General features: G+C 37.2%; 4 protein-coding genes and 1 long non-coding RNA gene across 15 annotated transcripts; 4 read left to right on the forward strand and 1 right to left on the reverse strand.

Moving 5' to 3' along the window:
- Window positions 1-118: 118 nt before the first annotated feature.
- nwk (nervous wreck) lies at window positions 119-7,869 on the forward strand. 6 transcript variants are annotated; one of them, XM_066293034.1, is made up of 22 exons: window positions 277-402; window positions 517-769; window positions 1,830-1,973; window positions 2,175-2,260; window positions 2,317-2,461; window positions 2,515-2,651; window positions 2,708-2,866; window positions 2,921-3,006; window positions 3,054-3,202; window positions 3,266-3,439; window positions 3,493-3,699; window positions 3,752-3,899; window positions 4,075-4,256; window positions 4,436-4,699; window positions 4,944-5,136; window positions 5,187-5,362; window positions 5,419-5,599; window positions 5,716-5,750; window positions 5,833-6,073; window positions 6,130-6,324; window positions 6,467-6,646; window positions 6,696-7,869. In XM_066293034.1, exons 2-21 carry the CDS (start codon window positions 749-751, stop codon window positions 6,631-6,633), a joined length of 3,090 nt encoding a protein of 1,029 aa, XP_066149131.1. In that variant the 5' UTR covers window positions 277-402; window positions 517-748; the 3' UTR covers window positions 6,634-6,646; window positions 6,696-7,869. The 6 variants fall into 6 exon arrangements, 5 of the variants coding, with proteins under 5 accessions (XP_066149128.1, XP_066149129.1, XP_066149131.1 ...); XM_066293033.1 differs by having other exon boundaries at window positions 285-402; window positions 462-769; XM_066293031.1 differs by lacking the exon at window positions 517-769 and having other exon boundaries at window positions 123-402.
- Window positions 7,870-8,975: 1,106 nt separating this feature from the next.
- On the reverse strand, window positions 8,976-13,424 carry GlyS (glycogen [starch] synthase). 3 transcript variants are annotated; one of them, XM_066293039.1, is made up of 15 exons: window positions 13,142-13,424; window positions 12,597-12,760; window positions 12,354-12,535; window positions 12,112-12,303; window positions 11,859-12,059; window positions 11,706-11,814; window positions 11,497-11,650; window positions 11,323-11,443; window positions 11,104-11,270; window positions 10,931-11,049; window positions 10,534-10,607; window positions 10,258-10,480; window positions 10,041-10,204; window positions 9,788-9,988; window positions 8,976-9,734 (listed from the first exon to the last, which is right to left on the reverse strand). In XM_066293039.1, the coding sequence occupies exons 2-15, from the start codon at window positions 12,736-12,738 to the stop codon at window positions 9,708-9,710; spliced, it is 2,076 nt and encodes a 691-aa protein (XP_066149136.1). In that variant the 5' UTR covers window positions 12,739-12,760; window positions 13,142-13,424; the 3' UTR covers window positions 8,976-9,707. The 3 variants fall into 3 exon arrangements, with proteins under 3 accessions (XP_066149136.1, XP_066149135.1, XP_066149137.1); XM_066293038.1 differs by having other exon boundaries at window positions 12,597-12,809; window positions 13,142-13,423; XM_066293040.1 differs by lacking the exon at window positions 13,142-13,424 and adding an exon at window positions 12,929-13,072 and having other exon boundaries at window positions 12,597-12,809.
- A 400-nt stretch (window positions 13,425-13,824) lies between these two features.
- LOC136345054 (uncharacterized) lies at window positions 13,825-15,402 on the forward strand. 2 transcript variants are annotated; one of them, XR_010733094.1, is made up of 3 exons: window positions 13,831-14,138; window positions 14,205-14,743; window positions 14,796-15,402. It is a non-coding gene; the product is annotated as an uncharacterized lncRNA (long non-coding RNA). The 2 variants fall into 2 exon arrangements; XR_010733093.1 differs by having other exon boundaries at window positions 13,825-14,138; window positions 14,205-15,402.
- A 136-nt stretch (window positions 15,403-15,538) lies between these two features.
- Window positions 15,539-19,900, forward strand: LOC136345047 (zinc finger Y-chromosomal protein 1-like). Of its 3 annotated transcripts, none has more exons than XM_066293042.1 (5): window positions 15,539-15,907; window positions 15,981-16,953; window positions 17,002-17,163; window positions 17,219-17,469; window positions 18,961-19,900. In XM_066293042.1, exons 1-5 carry the CDS (start codon window positions 15,740-15,742, stop codon window positions 19,015-19,017), a joined length of 1,611 nt encoding a protein of 536 aa, XP_066149139.1. In that variant the 5' UTR covers window positions 15,539-15,739; the 3' UTR covers window positions 19,018-19,900. The 3 variants fall into 3 exon arrangements, with proteins under 3 accessions (XP_066149139.1, XP_066149140.1, XP_066149138.1); XM_066293043.1 differs by having other exon boundaries at window positions 18,965-19,101; XM_066293041.1 differs by having other exon boundaries at window positions 15,540-15,907; window positions 18,971-19,900.
- An 884-nt stretch (window positions 19,901-20,784) lies between these two features.
- LOC136344977 (uncharacterized) lies at window positions 20,785-22,807 on the forward strand. Its single transcript, XM_066292928.1, has 6 exons — window positions 20,785-21,225; window positions 21,283-21,400; window positions 21,755-21,933; window positions 21,988-22,208; window positions 22,262-22,387; window positions 22,440-22,807. Exons 1-6 carry the CDS (start codon window positions 21,036-21,038, stop codon window positions 22,728-22,730), a joined length of 1,125 nt encoding a protein of 374 aa, XP_066149025.1. The 5' UTR covers window positions 20,785-21,035; the 3' UTR covers window positions 22,731-22,807.
- Window positions 22,808-22,960: the final 153 nt, after the last annotated feature.

The raw sequence follows: 22,960 nt of genomic DNA on the forward strand, positions 1-22,960 counted from the left end.
TTTTTTTCCGGCATTTACGATGTAAATTGACTCAGTTGCTTTGTATTAGGCAGCCAAGAATTCATGCCCATATACAAACAGTTGCGACAGCGTTCCTGAGCGATACAAAAAATATCAAAATAAACTATTATATTACTACGTTAACACCGCATTCGATTTCTTGGAATAAAAGGTTAATACAAAAATTCATTCGTTTTGGAGAACGAATTGATAAACCAGCAACAAAATACACCTTCGCTGTCAAACTATGACAATTTCATTTTGAATTCTGAGCTATTCACATTTTTGAATAACATATAACATTAAATCATCCTTGCTTCTCATTCGCCCACCCAAATGATTGAATATTACAAAACCAGGAGGCTAGCCCAACAATTTTTCAACTCAAAATATACTCGAAAGGTACTTTTCAACTTTTTATTACTGTCACCATTAGAAGCATGTCATCAGCAATTCCTTAGACACCTGTTTTGGAGCATAAACACGTTTACTGCGTCCACGCATATCCCGTTTTAGGGCGCAAAAACATCAATAGTCCCTCGCGCCGACTCTCCGGCCGACCCAAATCTGCCGCCTCCATATCAACGACCGCCAAATCGATACCATGTCCCATCAACTTCTCTGATCGGTATTCGGGGTGATGTAACACGTCGGGATTGGTATAGTTTCGGAGTTACTGCAGTGCGACGCGATCCAGTGTGTATGAAACCATTCCTCAAAGGGTGCCCCCTTTTACCATTAGGACACCATGCAGCCACCACCGAGGAAGGTGGGGGATAGATTTTTGCGCCCTCATTTAGAATACTTATGTAGATATTCCTTTCGTTATGTATAACGTAAATGTAAATACTATGTTCATGTAATTGATATTGGAATTTCATAACGCGCTTTAAATCCAGTAGTCAATATTTACTCAGTTGCTCGCGGAAAATTGATTAAAGGTGATTTTGGGGGGCAATCAAATTCAATTTCGAGTTTCTTGTCCCTATGAAGTTTCTGAGACGTGAGATCAGAAACAAATTGCCACGAATCTCTCAACTTAAGGTTTCGTAATTTCGCATGAGTCGTGCTATTTTTGATTCCACGAAAACGCTACTTCCCTTGCAATCAAGAAATTATCTTCGCTTATCATCATGAAGGCAGAAGTATTTACATTGGTAACTTAAATTGTGGAGGCCGCAAGAATTCTTCGAGTTCAATTAAGTCTCGGTTGGGTGAAGATATTCAATTAAATCAATTAAAATTTGTCGGGAATCTAGATAACTTTATTTTCTAATATTGGGACCAATGCGTTTCTGCTCTTGAATGTCTCAATATAAATGAATTATTACTCAGATATCTATTAATGATTTATAGTAAGTATAATGTTTTTGGCGCCATTCTGGGTCACTAAAAGATAATAGATAACACGAACTACAGAGGCGTGCTTTTAAATTATATAATTTATGAAACTAGATTCAAATTTATGATACTTACAATCAGCTAATAATGAGATAAACATATCTGAATTTTGAAATTTAAAATCAATTGCTCAGATATGTAGCCCTCATGGTTCAGTTGATAAGATACGTCGTTGATCAATCATCGCACCTCTTGGGTTTAAAGTTTTGAATAAACCATATACGAAAGGTTCTATAATAATGAGTAAATCGGTAAGGGACTTACGCTGTAGTTGCATTTACGCATAAAAAGTGCAAATACTTAATAGCCACTAATAGATATCATTTTGAATAGCTAAAGACTTAATGGCGTACTATTGATACATCGTATTTCTAACGAAAACGATTTTAATTCGCAGTACCCTCCTAAAGAAATTAAAATTTTTATAGGGAAACTATGTGAAGTTCCTGAAAAACCTCCACTCGGAACAACTCAACAAATTGGTAATGAAGAATCAACACGAATGTGATCTTTTGGAAGACATCAGATCGTTTACCATCAAGAGATCCGCAATAGAGAAATCGTATTCTGAGGTGAGAATAGTCAAAATAAATCAAGCAAACTGTGAGAACGTGCTCGTGACTCGCATAGGCAACTAAACAAGCTCTGCATCCTAAGTCGCCCTCTAGAGGTCTCTGTACGAGTCATTTTCTTTACCTGCGTTTATCTTCCAAAAAAATTAACTAGATTTACACGGTATTAAGTTACTCTTTGACGTAAAAAATATATTTCAGGCCTTACTGAAGATCTCATCAGCTTACCTAAACAAAAAAATTCCAAACATTCCAGATATAAAGCTAGAAGGAGGAGACGAGAAATGGCAAGTTTATTTTTTTATGCACGTTAAGTGTTCTTTTCTACGTGAATTTTCTCCAGGAACATGTGGAATGTGTGGCGAACTGTGTTGGAAGAAAATGAGAAGTTGGCCCGAGCCCGGTTAGCTGCAGTCGAAGTATTTCAGCAGCAAATTGCAGATGATGCAAAGATTTTAAAAGCCCATAAGATGCAAATGGCTAAAAAGGTTGCTGTTATTATTTTTTTACAGAAAAATAATAAAAAACCGGTTTGTTATAGGTAGTAGATCAAATCGCACTGGTACAAAAAGAGGTGCAAACTTGCGTGTTGGACGTGGACAAGACCAAGAAACTCTATTTTGATGAGGAGCATAGCGCTCACGACGTGAGAGACAAGGCTAGGGATATCGAAGAAAAGTAAGCTCATCAATCACCGTCACTGTTATAACGATTTGTTTGGGGAATAATTGCAGATTAAAGAAGAAAAAAGGGTCGTTTTTCCAGTCCATCACATCTCTCCAGAAAAACAGCCAGAAGTTCTCCACTAAAAGGGATCAGTTAGAGGAAAAATCCACAGGTGCCAGAAACGATTATCTCCTTTGCCTCGCAGCTGCTAATGCCCACCAAACTAGGTATTACCCAGTTGATATAGTAAAACAGTTTGATCAATTACGTGACACACACAGATACTTCGTAATTGACTTACAATTGGGCATGACTACGATGGAGAGTGGAGTGTACGATAAAGTAGCTGAATATCTAACTTTAATGGGTAAGCGAAGCAAGCCTAATTATCCAAATCATTAACCCGCACTTCAGGTAGAACTGAATTGCTCACTTGCAAGGCAATGGAGAATTCATTCGGCACCATAAGGGATCAGGCCAAGCAACTGACCAGAGAATACAACTTGCAATGCTGTTACCTCTATTATCCCGTGTTAAAGCAGCATATTCAATACGAATTTGAGGCAAGATAATTCACTCTAAATTTATCACTCCGAATATAGGTATTAAAAGAACTTCCACTTTAGCCGTGCGACGACGACCCGTTAGATCGAATAACTGCGGACCAGGAAACTGCAGCTGCAACTCTCAGCAAAGAAGCCCGCAGGTGGGCTACTAAAATTGCCAGGGAAAACAACAACATTAAAGAAAACGTGAGGAAATTGCAGCTGTTTAATGCCATGAGAGAAACTGGTCAAAAGGTAGTTGACCCAATTCTGATGAGTTTTAAATTACATTATTCCTGGGCGTACAGACTGATCCGAATGACCCCAATGGTCCAGACCTGGAAACCAAGATAGATGAAACCAAGCAAAACATTAGAAGAGCAGAAACTTCAAAAGCGAAAGCTGAGGCCAGAATTGAGTGTCTCAGAAAAGGAGGAGTGAATGTCGATGAGTGGCTGCAGGAGGCAGAATCGTTGAATGTGCAAGACATTCAGAGATCTGCAAGCTCGCTTTCAGTGCGTTTGTAAACCGCCCTTATTGAACCACACACCTAACGGCATCTTCTAGGATCATCCTAGTTCAGACTCCTTCTACGACAGCGATTTCGCAGATGGAGAACAAGTAACAGCCCCAATTGAGTCCGTCAAAGTGGAAATGGAACAGGAGGAAAACCAGCAGGACCAATTTGAAAGCCAAGAGGTGGACGGTGAGTGGGGTAGGCCACGATTTCCTCCAACTCTCTCTCTCACCCTTGTATCAGCGCTTGTATTGCACTAATTATATGAGTAGATTTTGAGCTTCATTAGTGACTGTTGTGTGAGTTGGGTGATGGTGCTTAGATCCGTAGACGTCTCGGAGAACGTGTATGTTAATTTCTGAAAGTTTCACAGCGGTTCTGGAGCAGGAAAGACAGAGGATTGAGCAGCTAACTGCAGGGTGGGACGACCCCACTCAGGTGGATTGGGGAGCTGAGACCGAGGAAGCATCAGTCGTTGTTACGGATGGATATGACACGGGATCAGCACCTTCCAGTGGGCCTTTATTGAAGTGCACAGCCTTGTATACGTATACGGTAAGACAAATGGAATTTTGCATGTACATTCGTATAGATCTGATTGCCTATACCAGACTAGCAAAAAGTGCCGCATTCGTAAATTACATGTCCCTCATGGCTACTAACAAGCACAACATTTTTTTGGAATATCTCGAGCGATTTCACATGGATTAAACTTTGCTAAACCGCCTTTGCAGGCACAAAATCCAGACGAACTGACCATAGTCGAAAACGAACAACTAGAGGTGGTGGGCGAGGGAGACGGTGACGGCTGGCTTAGAGCGAGGAATTACAGAGGAGAGGAGGGATATGTACCCCACAATTACCTAGATATAGAGAGGGAACAGACAGCCACCACTCCAGGCCTACAGGCACAAATTTCCTTTTCATCGGTAGACTACACGGTAGACAATGAAGAGGAGAATCAGCCGCAAACTGAGACCACTCAGTCACCAGAACAGGTATGTTATTGTTTTCATTGAAAAATGTATTGAATAAAACCTGACCCCCTTCCCCCCCTCGAGCAAGTCAAACTTTACCCTCCTAAGTTGGAGGTATCACCTTAAAAAATTTTTCATGCTGCACGGTGATAGCGCAGTTTTCCACCTTTGACCGTTTCGTTTAGGAGACACGGTCATGAATTTTCACCAACTTTTAGAAAATTTTCAACAAGATATTGACAATCATGTTCTTGAACAAATGTAGATTTCCGTGATATCAATGCCCATTCAAAAAACCACAAGTGGCAGTGATGCTCCTATATCTTACTGTATCGCTCTTTATGATTATGATGGCGAAGGAGGAGAAGAACTCACTTTCGAGGAGGGACAGATTATTAAAATACTCAGTAAATGTGCCCATAGTATAGACGATGGCTGGTGGCAAGGAGAGCTCGAAGGTAGACTTTCTTCATCTTGAAAACGAATTTGTGTGACACAGGGGTTTTAGGTGCGATAGGAAACTTTCCCTCCTTGGTGGTGGAAGAATGCGATGAATATGGAGAACCCTTGACGAATCAGTGGGACGAGACCCCGCCTCCATCCGCACCTCCAGTGTTCACTCCTCCGGAAATTCCGGATTTTCTAAGGGAGCCGGCTGATGAGAATTTCGAATACCTTCAATCTGTAAGTGGAAGAAAAGCGTGCACAACATGAACCGAGTGTTTTTGGATCTTGCGCAGGTTGACCACCCTCAGCAGCCGGCTCCTGTTCTAAATCTTAATGAAACAGATGAGAAGATGCCTCAAATGGTCTCACCCAAAACTACAGCTAGTACAAATAAAGAGTTTTCAATGGAATTGACTAAAAATCAGCACAACCAGTATGGGTCGCAGTTCCAGGGGACTAAGCCCACGATTCCTGGTAAGGATATGTTTCAATTATATTTTTGGGTTGTTTTTATTATAGAATCCCCCTGATCATATTACCATATTTTTTGGCAAATTCTAATTCCCATGTTTCTTTATTGCTCACTTTAGCCATTGGAATCCCAAGTTTAGAAATAAGTGATGAGGTATGTTCGCTTTATAATTTTTTCCTTTTCACAACGTCGCTGTTTATTCATTGTCAAATTATGATTTTATCTTCTTGTGCAGGATGGCAATGAAATTCTCGAGTCAGACGATAAAGACGGTGCCGACTCGCTAGGTGTGGCTCAAATTGTGATCACAGCGGCAACACCCATGATGGAAGAACCCGAACAACCGTTTCCACCTCCCGAAGACGAGGAAGTTGTAATGGTGAACCACCAAAACGACGTTATAGAGGAGGAAACCGAGGAAGACATTGAGGCGGAGAATGGAGGCGAAGACGCTAGAGGTACTAGGAAATGTAAAGGTAGCAGAGCACGTCTAGTAAGAAGGTTCATTTTTAATGAATAGAGGCTTCAACAGAAAACCCCATTGAGAATACTTCTAAAGACCCAGATTCTGAGCCTATAATCGAAGAAGTGGACGATTTGGCTAAAGAGCAAGAAACAGTTATACATAAGGATTGTGATATAGAGGTAGAGGAAATTGAGGAGACAGATCCACCTGCCGATTCGACTTCGGGACAGCTGGTCATTAGTAGTAGTACTGGCAGCGATGGTAAGTACTCAATGTACCAATTGATGAAGTTTATAACAATGCAACCTTCTTGAAGAGGGAGAATTAGAGACGCTGAGAGGAAACTTCTGCGTTCTTCTGTTTAAATTTTACCCCAAATCACGCTTGCAATCTGTATTTTAAGGGGAAACAACGGGACCTAGCACTGCAGAAAACTCCGTAAGCCAAGCGCCCTTGCCGATCGACCCCGATACCCCCAAACAAGTGGTGGGGGGTCGAGCTAGCATACCGGACGAACTGGAGCCCCATCAATTGGCCAGACTGCAAGATTTAAAGGAGTCAAATGCCTAAATGCCTATGTTAGGTAATATGGATCGACGTAAAATTCTCGTAAACTGTAAGTTTATCTTTAGGTTTCACGGTCTTCCTCCTTCTCCCTCCCATCTAAAGCAATTGCAGGAAGGACTAAGAATGGCTGCTCGCATAGAAAAAGACAAATATGTAGAAATTCAATAGCAATTTGATAGAGAATTGACTGAAGTACGAATAGCGATATTCGATTTGATTATTATCACCGTTATTGCGCCACTGAAGCATTATGGAAACTTTCAAATTGTTGCGTTTTAAAAACTGGTTAAAAAATGTTATTTGGTCGATGTTGGTAGATTATTAATTTGTTACCTACCACCTTCCTTGAAACGTTACAAGAATCCTTTATTAAACTAATATTTATTGATCCGGTAGATTCGTAAATTACAAGGTTTCGGCTTGGATGCGATTGATGGGGCGCCGCGTTGGATAAAGCTTATCGGCAAGCCTTATAAATAAACGAAATAAAAGAGCATTATTATTATTATTATTATTATTATTAATAACGATGCATCTGTAAATTAGGAGAATTAATTTGGGACATTATGTAATGTTATATTGCAATTTAAACAGGTCAATGTCGCTATGAAGCCAATGGCATCCGCATAAAATGTCATTATTGTAAATCCCTGTCTTCTTTCAGTGGTGCCTTCTACAAGTATCTAACCTTACCTGTAAGCAGATTTTCATGAATCTCACGTTATTGTTCCTATTTTATTATTGTATAAGTTGCGAGAAGAACCTGTATGAATTGAAGCGCATAGGCTCAAACTTAACGAGCAATTTTAGTTGACTACATCTGTAGTTTGCATAGTAGATTTCAGCAATAACTAAGGGAAATCAATCAAGGTGATCTCTTCGTTTAATTCGATGTATAAAGTGTAAACTTCCTTCTTTTGTAACATAAATTTCCTTACCCACCACTGAGGGCACTATTTCAATGTGTTCACTAATCCCTTAAAATTGTACCTAATTGATAAGAATTTATGAAATAATAAACCAAAACGAATCGAATAAATGTTCTAAATTCGTCTTAAATCTCCTCATTTTGGGCTATGAAGCTGCGTTATCGTTAGTATAGTCAGCCGCCAATGTAGACAATTTAAACAATCTTACCCCCCGGTCAAAAACATTGCCTTAGAAATAAAGGTTTTTTCATTTGTATTGTTCCCAGTACGTTCAGTAAATACATTAAATAATAATAAATCATTTATGTAGCCAACGTGTTTTATTTATTCCTTTCAGCGGCAGTTCTAAACAAGTTTCGAATCATCTCGAGCAGTACACTGCGAAAACTCCTACTCCCACATGCGACGATCGGAAGAAATTCACTTCGCACGGATGCGGACACTCAAGTCAACAACTGTTTTGCGTAATTTTATTGCTAATCTGCAATGAAATCGTCCTTCCCTTCGAGTTTTCTCTGTGTTTAAGCATTGGTTGAAAAACATCAGACATATAATGCTAAAATAGCAGGCAGAAGAAACATCCCCGTCCGTATTTGTCTGTGCGTATACTCGCGAAATATTGTTGAAGTAATTGGAAATGCCGCTAAAAACTTCCAGGAATTCACCCTAAATATTTGGCCGGGACCCCAAATTTCGTTCACACACTCAGCACTTTCCGCTTCTGGAACACACTATTACGTAAATTGGTGAGCGAAATATGCGCGACTCCAGAAGAACGGAAGAAAAAAATTACACACATATACCAGAATTTCAGCAGATAAGCCTCGTAGCTCTTTACATGCAACACTTTTCTGACTCCGAGCAACTTTAGAAGCTCTAGAAAATGAAAGTTTGCATGGAAAATGGAAGTTTGCATGGAAAATGGAAGTTTGCATGGAAAATGGAAGTTTGCATGAAAAACTCCCGACTAAAGATCTGTTTAGCGAAACCACAGTCGGAAATGTCACCCAAAAACAATTATGGCCGACAAAAAAATTGAATCTGAAAGCTGCGCGATTGACCAGTTGCGGATCCATGGCATACTAAAGAAATGATGCCAATATTTCTGAGAAAATTCGGGAAATTATGAATTGTGATCCTGCATATCTGGAAATTTCATTCCCTTAAGGATTTGCGTGCCGTTTTGTCCGATTAATAATCATCTATAATATTATTAACGTTCGAAATTGATTAAATACACTAGAATTTGTGTTATATTCTTTTAAGATGCTTCCACTTTGTCTTGGCACACAAGCGAGCAGGAGCGATGTTACCATTAACTAAGAAAACTTAAATCCATATCCATGTGTGTTACACGTTTCATAACCTTTATCACGGACAAAGATTCACAGTCACATCGTCATTAAAAGCATTCAATTATATTTTCTTTCATATATTATATCAATTTATTGCAGTTTCACTCCTTATAGGCCTGAAAGTAAAGGCAATATTGCACGAAAACATTCAACTATACTTCTAAAGTCAACTTGTTCAATTAGAATTTCTCCTAAACTTCGTAAATCTGATTAAAATTTTGTCCTTTGCTAATTTTTTGGCCTTGAGTATTTACAGGAACTTTTTGAGAAAACCTAAACTAACTTAAAAGCCCTTACGAAGAAGAGAAAATTACACATAAAACATCCTCCTGGGCTTAAACTGGCAGTTGACCTGATAACTAGTTTTGATAGAAGATTTACTTTCTGCGGGAAATCGTTTAAGTTCGGAATTTTTAGCGTTCATCTAGAAGTAGAAACAATTAATACGAAGTAACAAAATTATTTACTGGAAATGTGGAAGCAAATCTGCTTTGTGGGTGTTCCATTGTTTGCAACTGATTATTTTAGATAGGCATCGAAGTTCATAATCTAGGTAATTTTATCATTTACGTCATATTTCTTGTATCTATTTCTGAATAAACGTTAAAAATTACAATTTCTAACCAAAAAAAAACATGGAAGCTATAACCGTAAGGTAAGGGCTAAATTAATAACCTAATGTTAAACTAACCTTCAAATTGCTAAAAATATATATATGGCAGAGTTTGGGTTCACCTATACTCTTCTACTTCATTGATGATAAAGATTCTTTCCAATTTTACTGCACTGTTCATTACTGATTATTGCGGAGCTCCTCAAGCTAAAACCACCATTTTCTACACTGGTAATAATAACTTAAAAAACAATCATTACCTCTGCTTCACTATCCACGGAATCGCCCTCATCATCACTCCCATGCACTGAAGCGGCGGGTGTAGTAACTCGACTCGAGCTGGGGCTGGGAGGCTCAGAAATAGGTCTTGGATACTTCAAAGTTCCAATAGAGTTTTCGATCTCTTCCACATAATCAGGGAATAGTTTATGAAGGGCTTGCAATCGGGCTTGACGATAATACTAAACTCATTTCATTTTAAACACGAAAAATCCAAAATTAATAAATTATTACCACTCCCAAACTTCTCCAATCTAACATGTCGCTCAGCCTCTCGGTTCTATTCCTTTGGATAATCCTTTGTCTTCGACTCAATCTCGCAAAATCATACATGTAATTGGCTAGCTGTCGTACTGAATCTTCCAAACCTATATATCGCCTATCGACAATATAGATACCTATAAATATTTGGGAAATTTATAGTCGCGACTGCAAAATTTTACATCCTCACCGTAGCTTTGCGGGTCGGCAATATGTTCCTGCATAAAGCACCCGAAACCGCTTAAATTGGTGGTGATACTAGGGATGCCCATTACAGTACATTCAGCGGGGGTGTACCCCCAAGGTTCATAGTAGCTGGGAAAGACACCCAAATGGCAACCACGCACGAATTCCTCATAGTCCAGGCCGAAGAGGGGATTGGTCGAACTGAGGAACTCGGGATGGAAGACCATCTACGTTACATGAAAAATTTAAGTTATTTGAGTGCGTTGAGGGGAGATACTACCTTCACTCTATCGTGGGTGGTGTTAAATAGATTGCACCTGCGGACGTGACATAAAACAGGATCGTTCCAGTCGTCTAAAAATATTAGGGGTGAAATTTTAGGATTAAATAAAGTACAAGACTGCTCTATTCGTAATTTCAGTGCAGATAGTTGAATTATTTTGGTGGACACATGAAGCATAAAAGTTTTAGAAACGTTCCTAGAAATCATCACTGTTCTCATAGATTAACAATTCAAATAAACACATATCATCAGTTCATGTAGAAATATAGGAATTCTGTAAGTGGGAGAAGGACCGCACAAGGCTTAATTCCGGCAATGACATACTGATGCGCATTTGTCGATATTTTAACCAATATTGAACCCTGTACATTTCAATGAAAAATACATGTCTTACCGATAATATTATGGGTTGTCACAGGAGGTAGCCCATCACGCTGCAGCGAAAATATACACCTTTTTAACCTAACCATCTCCTCCTTCATCATCAATTCATTTCCCGAAGGCAGCCTTCCACTAAATGCATAACAAAAGTATATTCCACCCTTGTTCCACAATTCTCACACTCACCTCAAGCAAATCTCATACATCCTCTTTCCAATTTTATTTTGTATGTCATTTATCGAATCCCTCAAACTTTTGGTGACCGCATGACCTCTCAAAGATTCAACGTTGAAATTATTAGTTTTCGCTGGGAAAATCATAAAAGCGACCACGGTTATATCCGGATGAGATGTCTGAAATGTGTGAGAACTGAACAAAAAGTTGTGTGTTTTGAGCTGTATTTACTTTTAAATAGTGATTTAATCTGGCTAGGGCTTCTATGAAGATATCTGCCCCTTTATTTCCGAATTCGTATCTACCAGCAATGAAAAAGTATAAAGTTTTGTCTAGATCGAAATCATAGTGGCTGAAAAATGGTACGAAATATTATTGAAATACTGAGTTTAACAACAATAATACCCGTAAAAGTGCCCACGCACAAATTCGTGAATTTTCTCTTTAGATAACGCATGCAAGTTTTGGAATTCGTGCAAGGCAGAAAATTTCTTAACATTAAGTCCATTGGGGGTGATAACATCTGGTTTACGTTTCAATAGATGCTCCGCCTCATATCCTGAAAATCTCAAAGTATTCCACAAAATATTAATAGACTAGAGATCTTTTATTACCAGTGATATCTGAAACTGTGGTGAAGGTATCTGCTAAATGAGAAGCAGCTCTTTCCATACAATATCTATGATAAATTTGCCTTTTCCCAGCCTCTTCATCTACTACAAACTTCACCCACAAATAACCTTTTTATGATACAAAAAAAATCTTACTTTGCTTAAATTATTATAAAAATCAGTGTTTCCAGCACATAAATATCTCCCCAAAAGAGTGGCATGCGTTGTGAATACTGTGGCTACATTTATGTGTTTAGTTTTAATGGCTATAAGGCCCACTCCAGCTTGCCATTCATGAAAATGAACTACTATTTTTGGAGGGGAATGATCGCTGTCTTGTTCAGATACTTTCCTAAACTAAATTTTAAGAAACTGAAATAAAACTAAATCATGTATAAATAGGAATTACCTCGCCAATAAAATCAGCCACCATATACCCAAGTATAATGGCATCATTGGCCTCAATATCCAAGTGGGGCACTCCAATATTAGTTTTATCCCATAATTCTTGCTTAAACTCGTCCAATTTCCAAGCACCACTGCCCACATCAAAGAGAATAATCTGAGGATTACCATCAACTAACCACCTGCCTGTTACAACCTAAAAAACATACCCTTCAAACTTCAAATAACTATTTAAGTTTCTACTACCTTAAAGCCCTTATTCCTACAAACTTCCACTGCCTGGTTTAAAGAGTTTGAAGAAAGGGGCCCTTCCTCTACTTCAGTTCTAGCACACTGCTCCTTGTAGGGGCCAATCAGGCAATACTGATCTCCCATTTCTTCAGTGGAAACATAGGCTTTGGAGCGGATTACTGTGTAGATGCCTCCAACTATATGTATATGCATGTTAATGTGTCAAAGAGAAAAATTAGTTTTTAAAGAAATTTAGACCTTTGTTTGCAGCCTCCCATGCAACTTCAAAAGTCCACCTATTTTGTTCTTCAGCAGTCATTCCTCTGTCCATGCATGTTAAAAGGTTGGAATAAGATTCTCCTCGGTAAAAGCGCCTACTACTAGATCTCTCACGGGACATTGTGGGAAAAGTTATGTATTGTCTAGTTTAGGAAAGAAGCAGTGAAAATTGCAGATTGTAGAAGTCAATATCTGAAAAATTTGTCTGTGCAACAATGCTTGTATAATGTTGCTCAATAGAGATAAATTAGTGACACATATTTTGCTCTACAAATAAACGATAATTTTACGATACAGATTAAAATTATTACTCAAATTATCCATATTGCTTCACATTTTTCAAAACATTCGTAATATATATCTGTCTGTGGCCAGCAATAACTCTATGGATCTTCAATTCAATGTGATGAGTGACGAACTGGATGAACTCAATTATCCAATACCCTAAAGGGTACTATGCCAAGTATGACAAAAATCAACTTTTTCAAAGGAACACATTTTTTTAAGTGGATGAAAATTTTTACCTGTTGACTTTAGTCTGCAAATTATTTATTTCTCACGTAAACTTCACTACCCTAAATCGAATTGTGCCTGTAGGAGTGCACTTGGGAGAAGTTTTTAGTCAAAAATTTAAAGAAAACCAACGGAACTTAGATATTTTCAACCTGGAGGAATGACAAAGACTTTCAATTCAACATTTTTTTAAATTTTCACTGAGATGAACGAGCCGGACGATTTTCTTTGACAACATTAAGATTTTTTCAGTACGTCAAGAAGCTGAGAAAGACGCAACGTAAAAGTTGCCATCCTCAACATTCGTAAAAAAGAGAAAAAAACATAGACGTTGTACTGACAACTATACTGTGTTAAAAGGGATTCAAATTCAAGGTGACCTTCAATCTTAAATAGTCTTATTCCTTAAGTATTTATCTAACCGTTTATTTTATTCCCGTATTTTGCTTATAATTTTATTAATTTACAGCTATGAAATGGTTTTATATAAAAATGAAATTTGTTTTTTACCAGGAGACTTAAAGTAATTGCATACTCGATGATGTCATAGGTGACTACGTCATTAAGAGGCAGATGCATAAGTCAGCTATTCAAAGTGGTTTTTGACATTTCGTATGAACTAAAAGAGATAGATTACAGAATGTCGGTCTTAGACAAGTATAGTGGTCGGATATCCATCTACCAAAAAGTTTATATGGACCTATGTTGAGAAATCAGCTGATCTCGTGATATTGGATCAAAATAAACCATATTCAAAAACGAGATTTTTAGTTTTTTTTAATATCTATATTTTATGAATTATTGAGTTATAAGAATTATTTAATAGTGATTGAGATTAAAAATTAAAATATTTAACGGAAAATGAGCATTTTACCCATTTTAAACAAGAACAACATAGTTTGCAAGACATGTTTCAGCATACAAGACAATCAGCAGTTTTTGTTGATAAAAGCCGAACATGAACGTAGCAATGTAGAATTAATGTTTCAGTCTTCAATGCCTGAAATTGTAAGTAAAAACTCGAACATTTCCAATGATCCTCAAAACCACATTGTAATGTCTCTTACCTTTCAGGACATAAATGTTTCAGCCAATTTGGCAATCTGCTCGGACTGTCTCAAAAATTTAGTTCAGATGTATAATTTCAAAAAGCAATACTTGATCATTCAAAACAGCACCAAAAATTACCTTTTAAGGAATAATATGCAACATTTCAACCATGGTTCAGAAATTGAATCAGAAAATAGAGTTTTTCTGGAGAAATCTGCTGATTTTAATTACAGCCATGTATTGAATGAAAAATTTCAAACACTGTTAAATACAAACATTACTGCAGAAGACAGACAAACAAAAAAGCTTCAGCCCATACTTTCAATCCCAAATTTACAGACTACAGAAGACAATCTTATGAGTCTATTTCCATCAGTTAATCATAGTAATGAATTAGAATTAAACACTGCAAAATATGGCTGAAAATATTGCCAATACCTATAATATTTGTAGTGTTCCCTCTGAGAGTGTAACAGACATGTTTACAAGTATTAAGAATGTTAATAGTTCAAAATATACTTGCAAATATTGTCCATTTGTGACTCCAAAGTTTGAGCTATTAGGTAAATATTTCCATAATAGTGAAAAAGTTGCTTTAGAATTTTTATTTGCCAGGGAAACACATGTTATTTGAACATCCAGATTTTACAGTGCAGTCAAGTCCTAATTCACATGTATCTTTCACAGGCACAAAGGTATATTACTGTATTTTATGCCAACTTAGTACTAAGTCGTATAAAAATTTTAGAATTTACAGTGCAATTGCATATGCAACATCTAGTTAAATTAGACAAGGAAAGTTTTCTTTATAGATCTTTTGGATTGGAAGATCAGTTTTCTATATCTTCCAAAATGATAGTTTGGAGCTGGTGGGGTCACAGTGTGTGCACAACAAATCTAAAATAGTCGTGAAAATACTGGAGTTTTGTTGCACCTCATGTCCATATTCTGCTAGAGCTAAATCGAATTTAAAAAAGCATCGTCCTGACGAAAAATTCGAATGTGGCAAATGCGAATACAAGTACGCGACGAGTATCTATTGCGAAGGCACTTCAAAAACTAAAGTTCTGCCACTAATATCTAGGGAGAAGCGATCAAAAAACGCATGACATCAATATTTTCGTAATATTAAGTTTTAAATCTGTTTATTCGTCGTTATGTGAAGAAATGTATAAAACATTTTAATTTATTGTTTAACATAGTAATAAATTTATGTTTTGAATATAGTGTTTTAGTTTAAGTTTGTGCAAAACTATTGGCATCGGCTAATTACCTGTGAGAAATTGTTCCTCTCTCTTTTCTGATGGCATACTGAGTGAAGTCACACACGTATTGAGTATCTTAGCTAAAAGTTGATATATTACTGACGTCTGTCAAAGTCAAAATAAACAAACCCACAAAAATCGTACACTGGGAAACAAAATTGATACAAATTTAAGTTATTTCCCAAAATTCAAGCATAAAATGAATATTCACTTCAAGGCTTATTTTACCAGCTAAGGGGCAATGCATGTTTTTCCGCAATTTCGTACCCATAAGTGAATGCAAGCCTTGTTAAAATGAGCAGCTCCCTCACATTGAATGAGCAAAGTATAGTTTGTAGGACTTGTTTGAAAGTATTGGAAACGCGGGGCTCCGCCAGTTTCGCATTTATAGACGACGAGAATGGCTATGTAAACAATGTGGGTAATGTAAGGGAAATGCTGCAGTTTTGTATACCTGAATTGGTAAGTAAATATGTGTGTTAACTTAAGTTTCCTGATACAACACTTATATATTACATTTTTTGAATACCTTTAGGACCTCTATGTCTCATCTCAACCAGTAATTTGCTATCAATGTTTAAAAATCCTAGTCCAAGTGTATAATTTCAAAATTAAATGCCTAAATGTGGAAAACACTATAAAAAGCTATATAGCAAGGAATAATCTGCAAGAGTACAACCATGTCAATCTCAACTGCGTGCTTATGGACGATCTAAAGATGAAAAGCCAATCAATTCAAATTGAGAATCGAATCAAAGATATGATGCTAAAAGAACTCCCAGAAAATAGTGAGAAAATTGAGTCTAAACCAATTAAAAGCCCTGAACCTGAGAAAGAAGTATTGGGCTACAATTTATTATTAACAAAACCTGCCATAGATATTGTCACTGAAGATACTCAGCAATGGGAGAATGATAGCAAAATGGATATTCAATTGGATGAGTCAGATATAGATTTAAAATTTGAAAGTCTCAGGGAAACTGAATCTTGTGACTCGTCAGAAGATGACAGTTCGATTAATGGTGATGATTTAGAGGGAGAAATAAGCTTGGAAGGTGAAAAACCTGGAAGCATTGTGGCAGTACGGAAAGACCTTTTTGAGCCGTCGCAACCAGAAATGAACCAACATAGCTTACTTTTGAACAGCCAAATTTTAAATACAAATGGCAAAATTATTATAAAGATTGATAGGAAAAATTTGGAACCATTAACTGTGGTTCCCACGTTAAGTCAGCCTTTACAAGATACTGCAAATGCAAGTGTTGTGCATGAAAACTCAGGAAGTAACATTCTGAGCACATCTGATGGTATAGAGAATTCACCTCAAATTGTGGCAGTTGAGAGTGTTGCTGAAACAGAGGCTGAAACTAATAATAGTTACACATGTAATAAATGCAATTTTGTCACTGATGATGTAATTAAAATGTATGACCACAATAGATCTACCCATAATTTTGATTATACTTGTCAGTATTGCCCATTTAGTACTTCAAAAGTTGAGCTTTTAGGTAATTTTCTTTTATATTTTATGGGCTTTTATTAATGCAGTGTTTCAGGGAAACACATGACAATGGTGCATCCACAAAACATGATACAAAAAAAGACTGCAAACTTCAAAGTTACGGAAAACTACGCCTGTACTTTGTGTCCATTTAGCGTTAAAACCATCGATCTTTTAAGGTCGCATCATTTATCTGCCCACAGAATACCTGATGGAGGTATACACTTCTAATTAATATGATTTCTTTTTTGACTTAGTCATCTCCTCATTAGCAACCCCTATAGTACTAAATGCTGCATTTGGTAACATGGTAAATCGGGTGCAACCGAAAATCCTCAAGAGATTAGAGTACACCTGCGATATATGCCCTTATTCCACTAAAGACAAGTCGAATTTGCGGAAGCATCTGTTCACGCATGGGACAAAGCCCTTGAAATGCGATCATTGCTCCTATAAGTGCGTTTCACCTTATCAATTGAGGCGGCATCAGAAGCAGAAACATGCCAAACTATGCGATCCTAGGGTAAGAAGTAGTTGTGTTTTGATGGTATTTGGTGGATGGATACTTTGGAACTACCTTTATTACTAATTTGCAATGAGATATGATTATATTGAAAACTCTCACAGACGGGCTACTTCGTCGTGTCATCAATATAATCAACAATTGTATACTATTACTTAGACACACCACAGAGCAGTTCATATGAAAGAGGATCAAGGAAATAGAGAGTATTGAGCCAAGAAAAAAAAATGGATTGCGCCAAGGACGTTTTACTTTTTGCCCTTCACAATGCAGGCCTCTGTAACGTTGTCACTATAAAGCACCTAATAGAATTGATTTACTTCTTGGTAATTCTCTAATAATTATATTTATTCTTACCAACAAGTACGGCCGATACCGTAACAATCGCTTTTGTAGATGGGCAGGTGCTTTTAGTGAGCGTCATTTGATGCTAGACACGCTGTACGTGCAGCTGTCGTTTGCGATAATGGTTGGAAGTAACTCGTCTAAATATTAATACATTCACAAAATATCTACGAAAAAAGCGATGCACCTTCGATAACCCTAAAAGCAGTTGTGCTGTATATATGTAACATCATGAGGTCATTGCTTAAAGAAAAATAAACTTCCAGTAGACGTTGCTAGATGTGGCTACTTGAAGAAAAATACCCATCTGGAACACCATGTGTAATGTGACATCATATGAATGCTAAGAAGTACCTCCATATAGTAATCATAGTAAGAGTAAATATCAGGAACTAACCATAAAAATAAAGAAACTTAAGAGTGAATCGAAATATTTCTGCTAGAAAGAGGGTTACTAATATTTAAGTTTAAATAGAGGATGGGTGACGTAGGATTAGCAAATTCGAAGCTGTGGGATTTATAATATTCTGATAATCTAATTTCGATTCCAAGGGAGATTTACTGTAGGTAGATGCCTGCTAGTAAGCAAACTGATCTGAAATTTTTCTCCTATAGAAGGGTTATTATGTCCTATTTTCATTAGAAATTCAGCGGTGTGATATTAACAAATAATCAAAAAACATAAATATATTTTTTTAATAAAAATTATAAAAAAATATTTGAATCTTATGTTCAGAAACTTATGTTACCATTATTCGCGTCTACATATGGATCAAAGCAAACATACTTTTTACACGAATACACTCTTAAATAAAGAGAGAAGATATAACTTACGTATCAACTGCCTGCAAATTGACACAGTGGTGGCAAGTAAGATTTTTAATGATAAAAGTTGTAATTTGAAAGCAAAAGGTGATTGAAGAAACCCGAAGTGAGCGTTAAAATGCCAGAGGCTTTGGTTATATAGTATTTCGTACAGAATTTAGTAGTTTAATTGACGTTAGGGTACCACTAAGTCGTGTCTAATAATGCCGTAATCAATATTTAAAAAAAATAACATCCGAAGTATCCATCAAGTCCCATATTTCAACTTAACTGGAAAGCTTAACTCGATTTAACTAACTTAATTCGAAAATAATAATGAAGAAAGTTTTAGTCACGCAACCAGCCCTACAAGCTTCCGGACTTCAAAAAGGAGAATGATGAGGCTATGGACACCTTCAAAGTAACCTTGGACAATATAAAACGGGAGCTGGACAAGGAAATTAATGCCTAGAAACCCTGTAGTATAACGATTTAGCTTTAGTGTGATTTTCCGAGTGCCAGAGTGCAAGTGACTGTATTTATATTAGGTTTAAGGAAGTTCTAGTCATTGCAATAGGTTTCCATTAGGTTGTAACCAAATAGACTCTCTTATTTAATTTAAATATCAGGACGTGTGCAAAGTGTAGTGTTAAGTAGTAATATTTTTCGGAGTTTTAGGGCGACGAAGCAGGCAAAATTAAAAAAAAATGCTCTCTGTGCCTGTTACCAGAACAAATCTTGGAAATTGCCATTTGTAGTTACCATACGTTTACCAAAATATTACAAGTTAATTTTGTGATTATAGACCAAAACCGTTTTTTAGTTTTTACTTGTAGGAGTATAAGTAAAGAGTGCAATTCATTATTGTGTTTAAGTTCTCACCAAATCAAAGTTTAATTAACAGAAACTTTATAAGACCAACGTGGGTTGAAGTAATTTTAAGTTAAATTTCTCATTTTTTAAATGTATAATATAAACGAGTGCAAGACCTTAAATGAGTGTAAATGTAATTTTAAATTGTATTAGATGCATGCGTCGTTTATACATGAACATAAATCTGTGTTCTTGAACTACTGCTGAATGCTTAATTTCTGTATTTGAAAACAAATTTTTGTTATGTATTGTACATTACATTTTACCACGCAAATCTTTGATTTAAGCATTCAAACCAACACATTTGATTATATCCTTGATTGAGTGCCATTTTTGAGTTCCAAATATTTAGTTGATTCTGTGATATTTTATTGTAGCACCTTTTTTTCAAATAAAAATACAACAAGTACACGTTGAGGTCATTGCTTCCCGGCCCTATAAATCTCAGTAACATCTAAAGGAGGAATATTGAGGAGATATAATTTAGTATGAATTTTATCTCTATAAAATTTTCAGAGAAAGAATTCATATAGTAAACTAAAAACAAATATGTGGTGTCATCTCCTGATAAGGGGTACTTTAAATTTTTTTGTGCGGCGGAACACTATTATGCAAAATGACTTCGGTAGCAGACATCTCTCAAGTAGCCCCTTATGTTGTTTTAATCACTAAACTTATAGCACGCATTTTATCCGAAACTAAGGGTCGGTGGGGTAGTTCCTGACGTCTGACACGATGTCCTTAAAGCAAAAATTACAATAAAATACTTTAACGGCAAGGAGCTTGATTGTGGAGGTGAGCTCACCCCTATAAAAGTAGTGGAACAACCTGAAGTATCATGGGAAAGTTAGCCTGAGAAATATTACATTTTAAGCATGGTTGATCCGGATATTCCCACTCGAGCAAATCCCACCTTTGGGTTAATAAACTTTATTATTGTTGTGAACAATTAATGTGTAATTGTTCGATTTTGCAGATCAATTAACCATTGACCAACGGTCAGTATAAAGGGTTGCGAATTGCCTAGCGGTCAGACATTAGTTTAGTATGGACGCTTGAAGCACTGGAAAACCCATGGATTACGCAGATACGTGTTTTTCGCCTTTAAACAACAAAGTTAAATTCAAGTTAACAAGTCGAATATCGTTAAAGACGCAATTTTTCCTTAGAGATTTCACTAAGAAATACCATCTAGACAAAACCATGTTGGGAATTACCTTAATGTCCGATAGGACTCGCCCATCCCAAAATATAGAAACTAGCGAACTTATTACTCTATATTTACTATCTGTGGTATATCTGTGAAAATAAAATGCTAATTTCGTAATTCCATTATTTTAGCAGGAGGACGAGACTCGAATCTCCATTTAAGTATAGTTAATCGTTGGCATGGCAATTGCCTAACCGACTGTGCCAAAAGCGGGCCGCTCTTAAGATCCCTACGTGAAATATATTCGTCACTGTAAATTCACGTGTCGCCCGCCTTTATAATCAATAGTGAATCATCAACTTTGCCGCATTTTAAACACCATTACAGAGTGATAATGTCTAATAATGGTAGTACTTCCCAGTCTTCAGGCAATAGCTCTTCCAGCCAGGAAAATGTGGTGGCATTGCAGATTCCGGACACCTCAGAATCAAACTTTATTCGTAGTGGTACTGTGGTGAGGAGAGCTACTACTAATGTGCCGTTTAGAGAAGATAGAGTTACTTCCACTAGCAGTACTGAAGATGGTGGATTTTGTCTCTCGAAAATTGCTGTACTATCAAGGTGAAATTGTTTAATTTTAGACGATTTGCCTCCAGCAGAAAAGAACAGGAAAGAGTCGCAGTATAGACATAGCTTAGCTGCTATAACGGAGAAGAGGAATATCAAGCATTTAGCTGCTGAGTTCGGGAAAGGAAGCAGGTAAAAATAGTTTAGTAGAAGTAGATTCAAACAAAATATAAAAAAGGAAGTAGAGTTCCCCGGTAATTCTTGATGACATGGTGAAGTTATATTTTATTGTTTTAGAAATAAATTTTGCCACTAACTTTTTTCAAAAATAGTTTATATTTACTGAAATTTAATGTAGCAAATGTCTTACATAAATTAAATGTGTCATTCTTGAAAAGTGGAATACCAACAATAACCATAAATAAATATACCGAAGGTAAACTTGACCAGCCATCTTAGCGTCGGTGGTGAACCTGCACTGCCCTTTCTCCCGCTGATAAAATTCTTGATGCTGTTTTATTGACTATCTAAAAATCCTTAATCCAGAGCTGCCATGTCCCTGGATTCCTCCACCGCCCACAACACTACAAACGATCCTCCGATTTTCTTTAACAATCTCCTGGAACACGAAGACAAAAGCGTTTCTCACACCAGCTCCAGCTACCTCAGCTGGATCGAAAGAGTCAATAGTGAATATTTCGATAGTGTCGTTCCCAACACCTCAGGCAAGAACTACTTATCGTCAATATAATACACCAGTCATATTGTGTTTTTCGTAGTTCAAGACGTGGACAATAAGGTGGGAGAATGGAACAATTTCTGGTTGAACTATAGCAACGCTCGTTTACGTCATTTATCTACTGAGCAAACCTTCAGTTCTGATGGTCTATTCGAGAAAACTGTGGACGATCAGGAGGAAGACCGCAAGAGCCTTGCGAGCTCCCAAAGGGATGTAACTGAGAAGAACTCCATGGAGTATGTAATGCTTACAATGGATGAGGTTGTAATTTGTACTAACAGTATCGTAGCAAAGTTCGTATCGTTGTAATCTAGGTTCAAGAAACCTTGAAATGCTCCCAGAGAATATCAGAAATCCTGCAAAACGCCATGAAGCGCAGCGAGCCTGACGAAGGCTCTAACGAGTCCTATTACTCCCAGCAAATTTCATGCCCCTTAATGGTAGTTGACGCAATTTTAACACACAACTAAAACTTTAAAATTGTCTCTGTAGGCTTCAGTAGGAGATGACGCACCACCTCCGCCAAAAACATCGTCAGTGATGTTGAGCCGAGAGCGCTCAATATCTTGCGTAGACCACCAAACGTTGCAGCTACATCAAAAGCAGATGCTGAAGCCTAACAAGCAATCCTCCAGCACTAGCTGCATTGACGCCATATTGAACAGTGGAGTGGGGGACATTCTGAAGAAGGTAGTGATGAAACGTCGAGATGTGAGTGCCTCAGAGGCGGATCAGGCCAAATCGGCGAGGAACAGTTTTTCGGACTACTGGACCATTCGATAGATTTGGAGCCTTGCAGAAGCTGTCGTTGGTTTTAAGTTATGTTTTTGTACTTGGTAATATTGGAATAAAGTCGTGTCAATTAACGTGTATGAGCTCTCTGAGTTTTGGAACAAATGTATTAGAAATATTGGGAGAAATTGGGAACACACTCGATGTTGATTTTCCAATATCCTAAAACTGGCATCGCTTTGTACCCCTAAAATTGACGAAATTGATCTACGAATATTCAG

Source organism: Euwallacea fornicatus, chromosome 18 (assembly GCF_040115645.1).
Source record: "Euwallacea fornicatus isolate EFF26 chromosome 18, ASM4011564v1, whole genome shotgun sequence".
NCBI classification, from domain to species: Eukaryota; Metazoa; Arthropoda; class Insecta; order Coleoptera; family Curculionidae; genus Euwallacea; species Euwallacea fornicatus.

Bases quoted from the DNA above. Each gene is read 5' to 3' on its own strand.
- nwk (XM_066293031.1), top strand. From the start codon at position 337: ATGATTGAATATTACAAAACCAGGAGGCTAGCCCAACAATTTTTCAAC. The intron at 3,440-3,492 runs GTAGTTGACCCA...CTGGGCGTACAG, and splicing joins TGAGAGAAACTGGTCAAAAG to ACTGATCCGAATGACCCCAA. The intron at 4,257-4,435 runs GTAAGACAAATG...CCGCCTTTGCAG, and splicing joins CAGCCTTGTATACGTATACG to GCACAAAATCCAGACGAACT.
- GlyS (XM_066293039.1), bottom strand. From the start codon at position 12,738: ATGTCCCGTGAGAGATCTAGTAGTAGGCGCTTTTACCGAGGAGAATCT. The intron at 12,304-12,353 runs GTAGTAGAAACT...TATGTTTTTTAG, and splicing joins GTAGGAATAAGGGCTTTAAG to GTTGTAACAGGCAGGTGGTT. The intron at 11,815-11,858 runs GTAAGATTTTTT...TTGTGGGTGAAG, and splicing joins TTTATAATAATTTAAGCAAA to TTTGTAGTAGATGAAGAGGC.
- LOC136345047 (XM_066293041.1), top strand. From the start codon at position 15,740: ATGAGCAGCTCCCTCACATTGAATGAGCAAAGTATAGTTTGTAGGACT. The intron at 16,954-17,001 runs GTAATTTTCTTT...GCAGTGTTTCAG, and splicing joins TTCAAAAGTTGAGCTTTTAG to GGAAACACATGACAATGGTG. The intron at 17,470-18,970 runs GTAAGAAGTAGT...AGAAAGTTTTAG, and splicing joins CCAAACTATGCGATCCTAGG to TCACGCAACCAGCCCTACAA.
- LOC136344977 (XM_066292928.1), top strand. From the start codon at position 21,036: ATGTCTAATAATGGTAGTACTTCCCAGTCTTCAGGCAATAGCTCTTCC. The intron at 21,226-21,282 runs GTGGATTTTGTC...GTTTAATTTTAG, and splicing joins CACTAGCAGTACTGAAGATG to ACGATTTGCCTCCAGCAGAA. The intron at 21,401-21,754 runs GTAAAAATAGTT...TCCTTAATCCAG, and splicing joins GAGTTCGGGAAAGGAAGCAG to AGCTGCCATGTCCCTGGATT.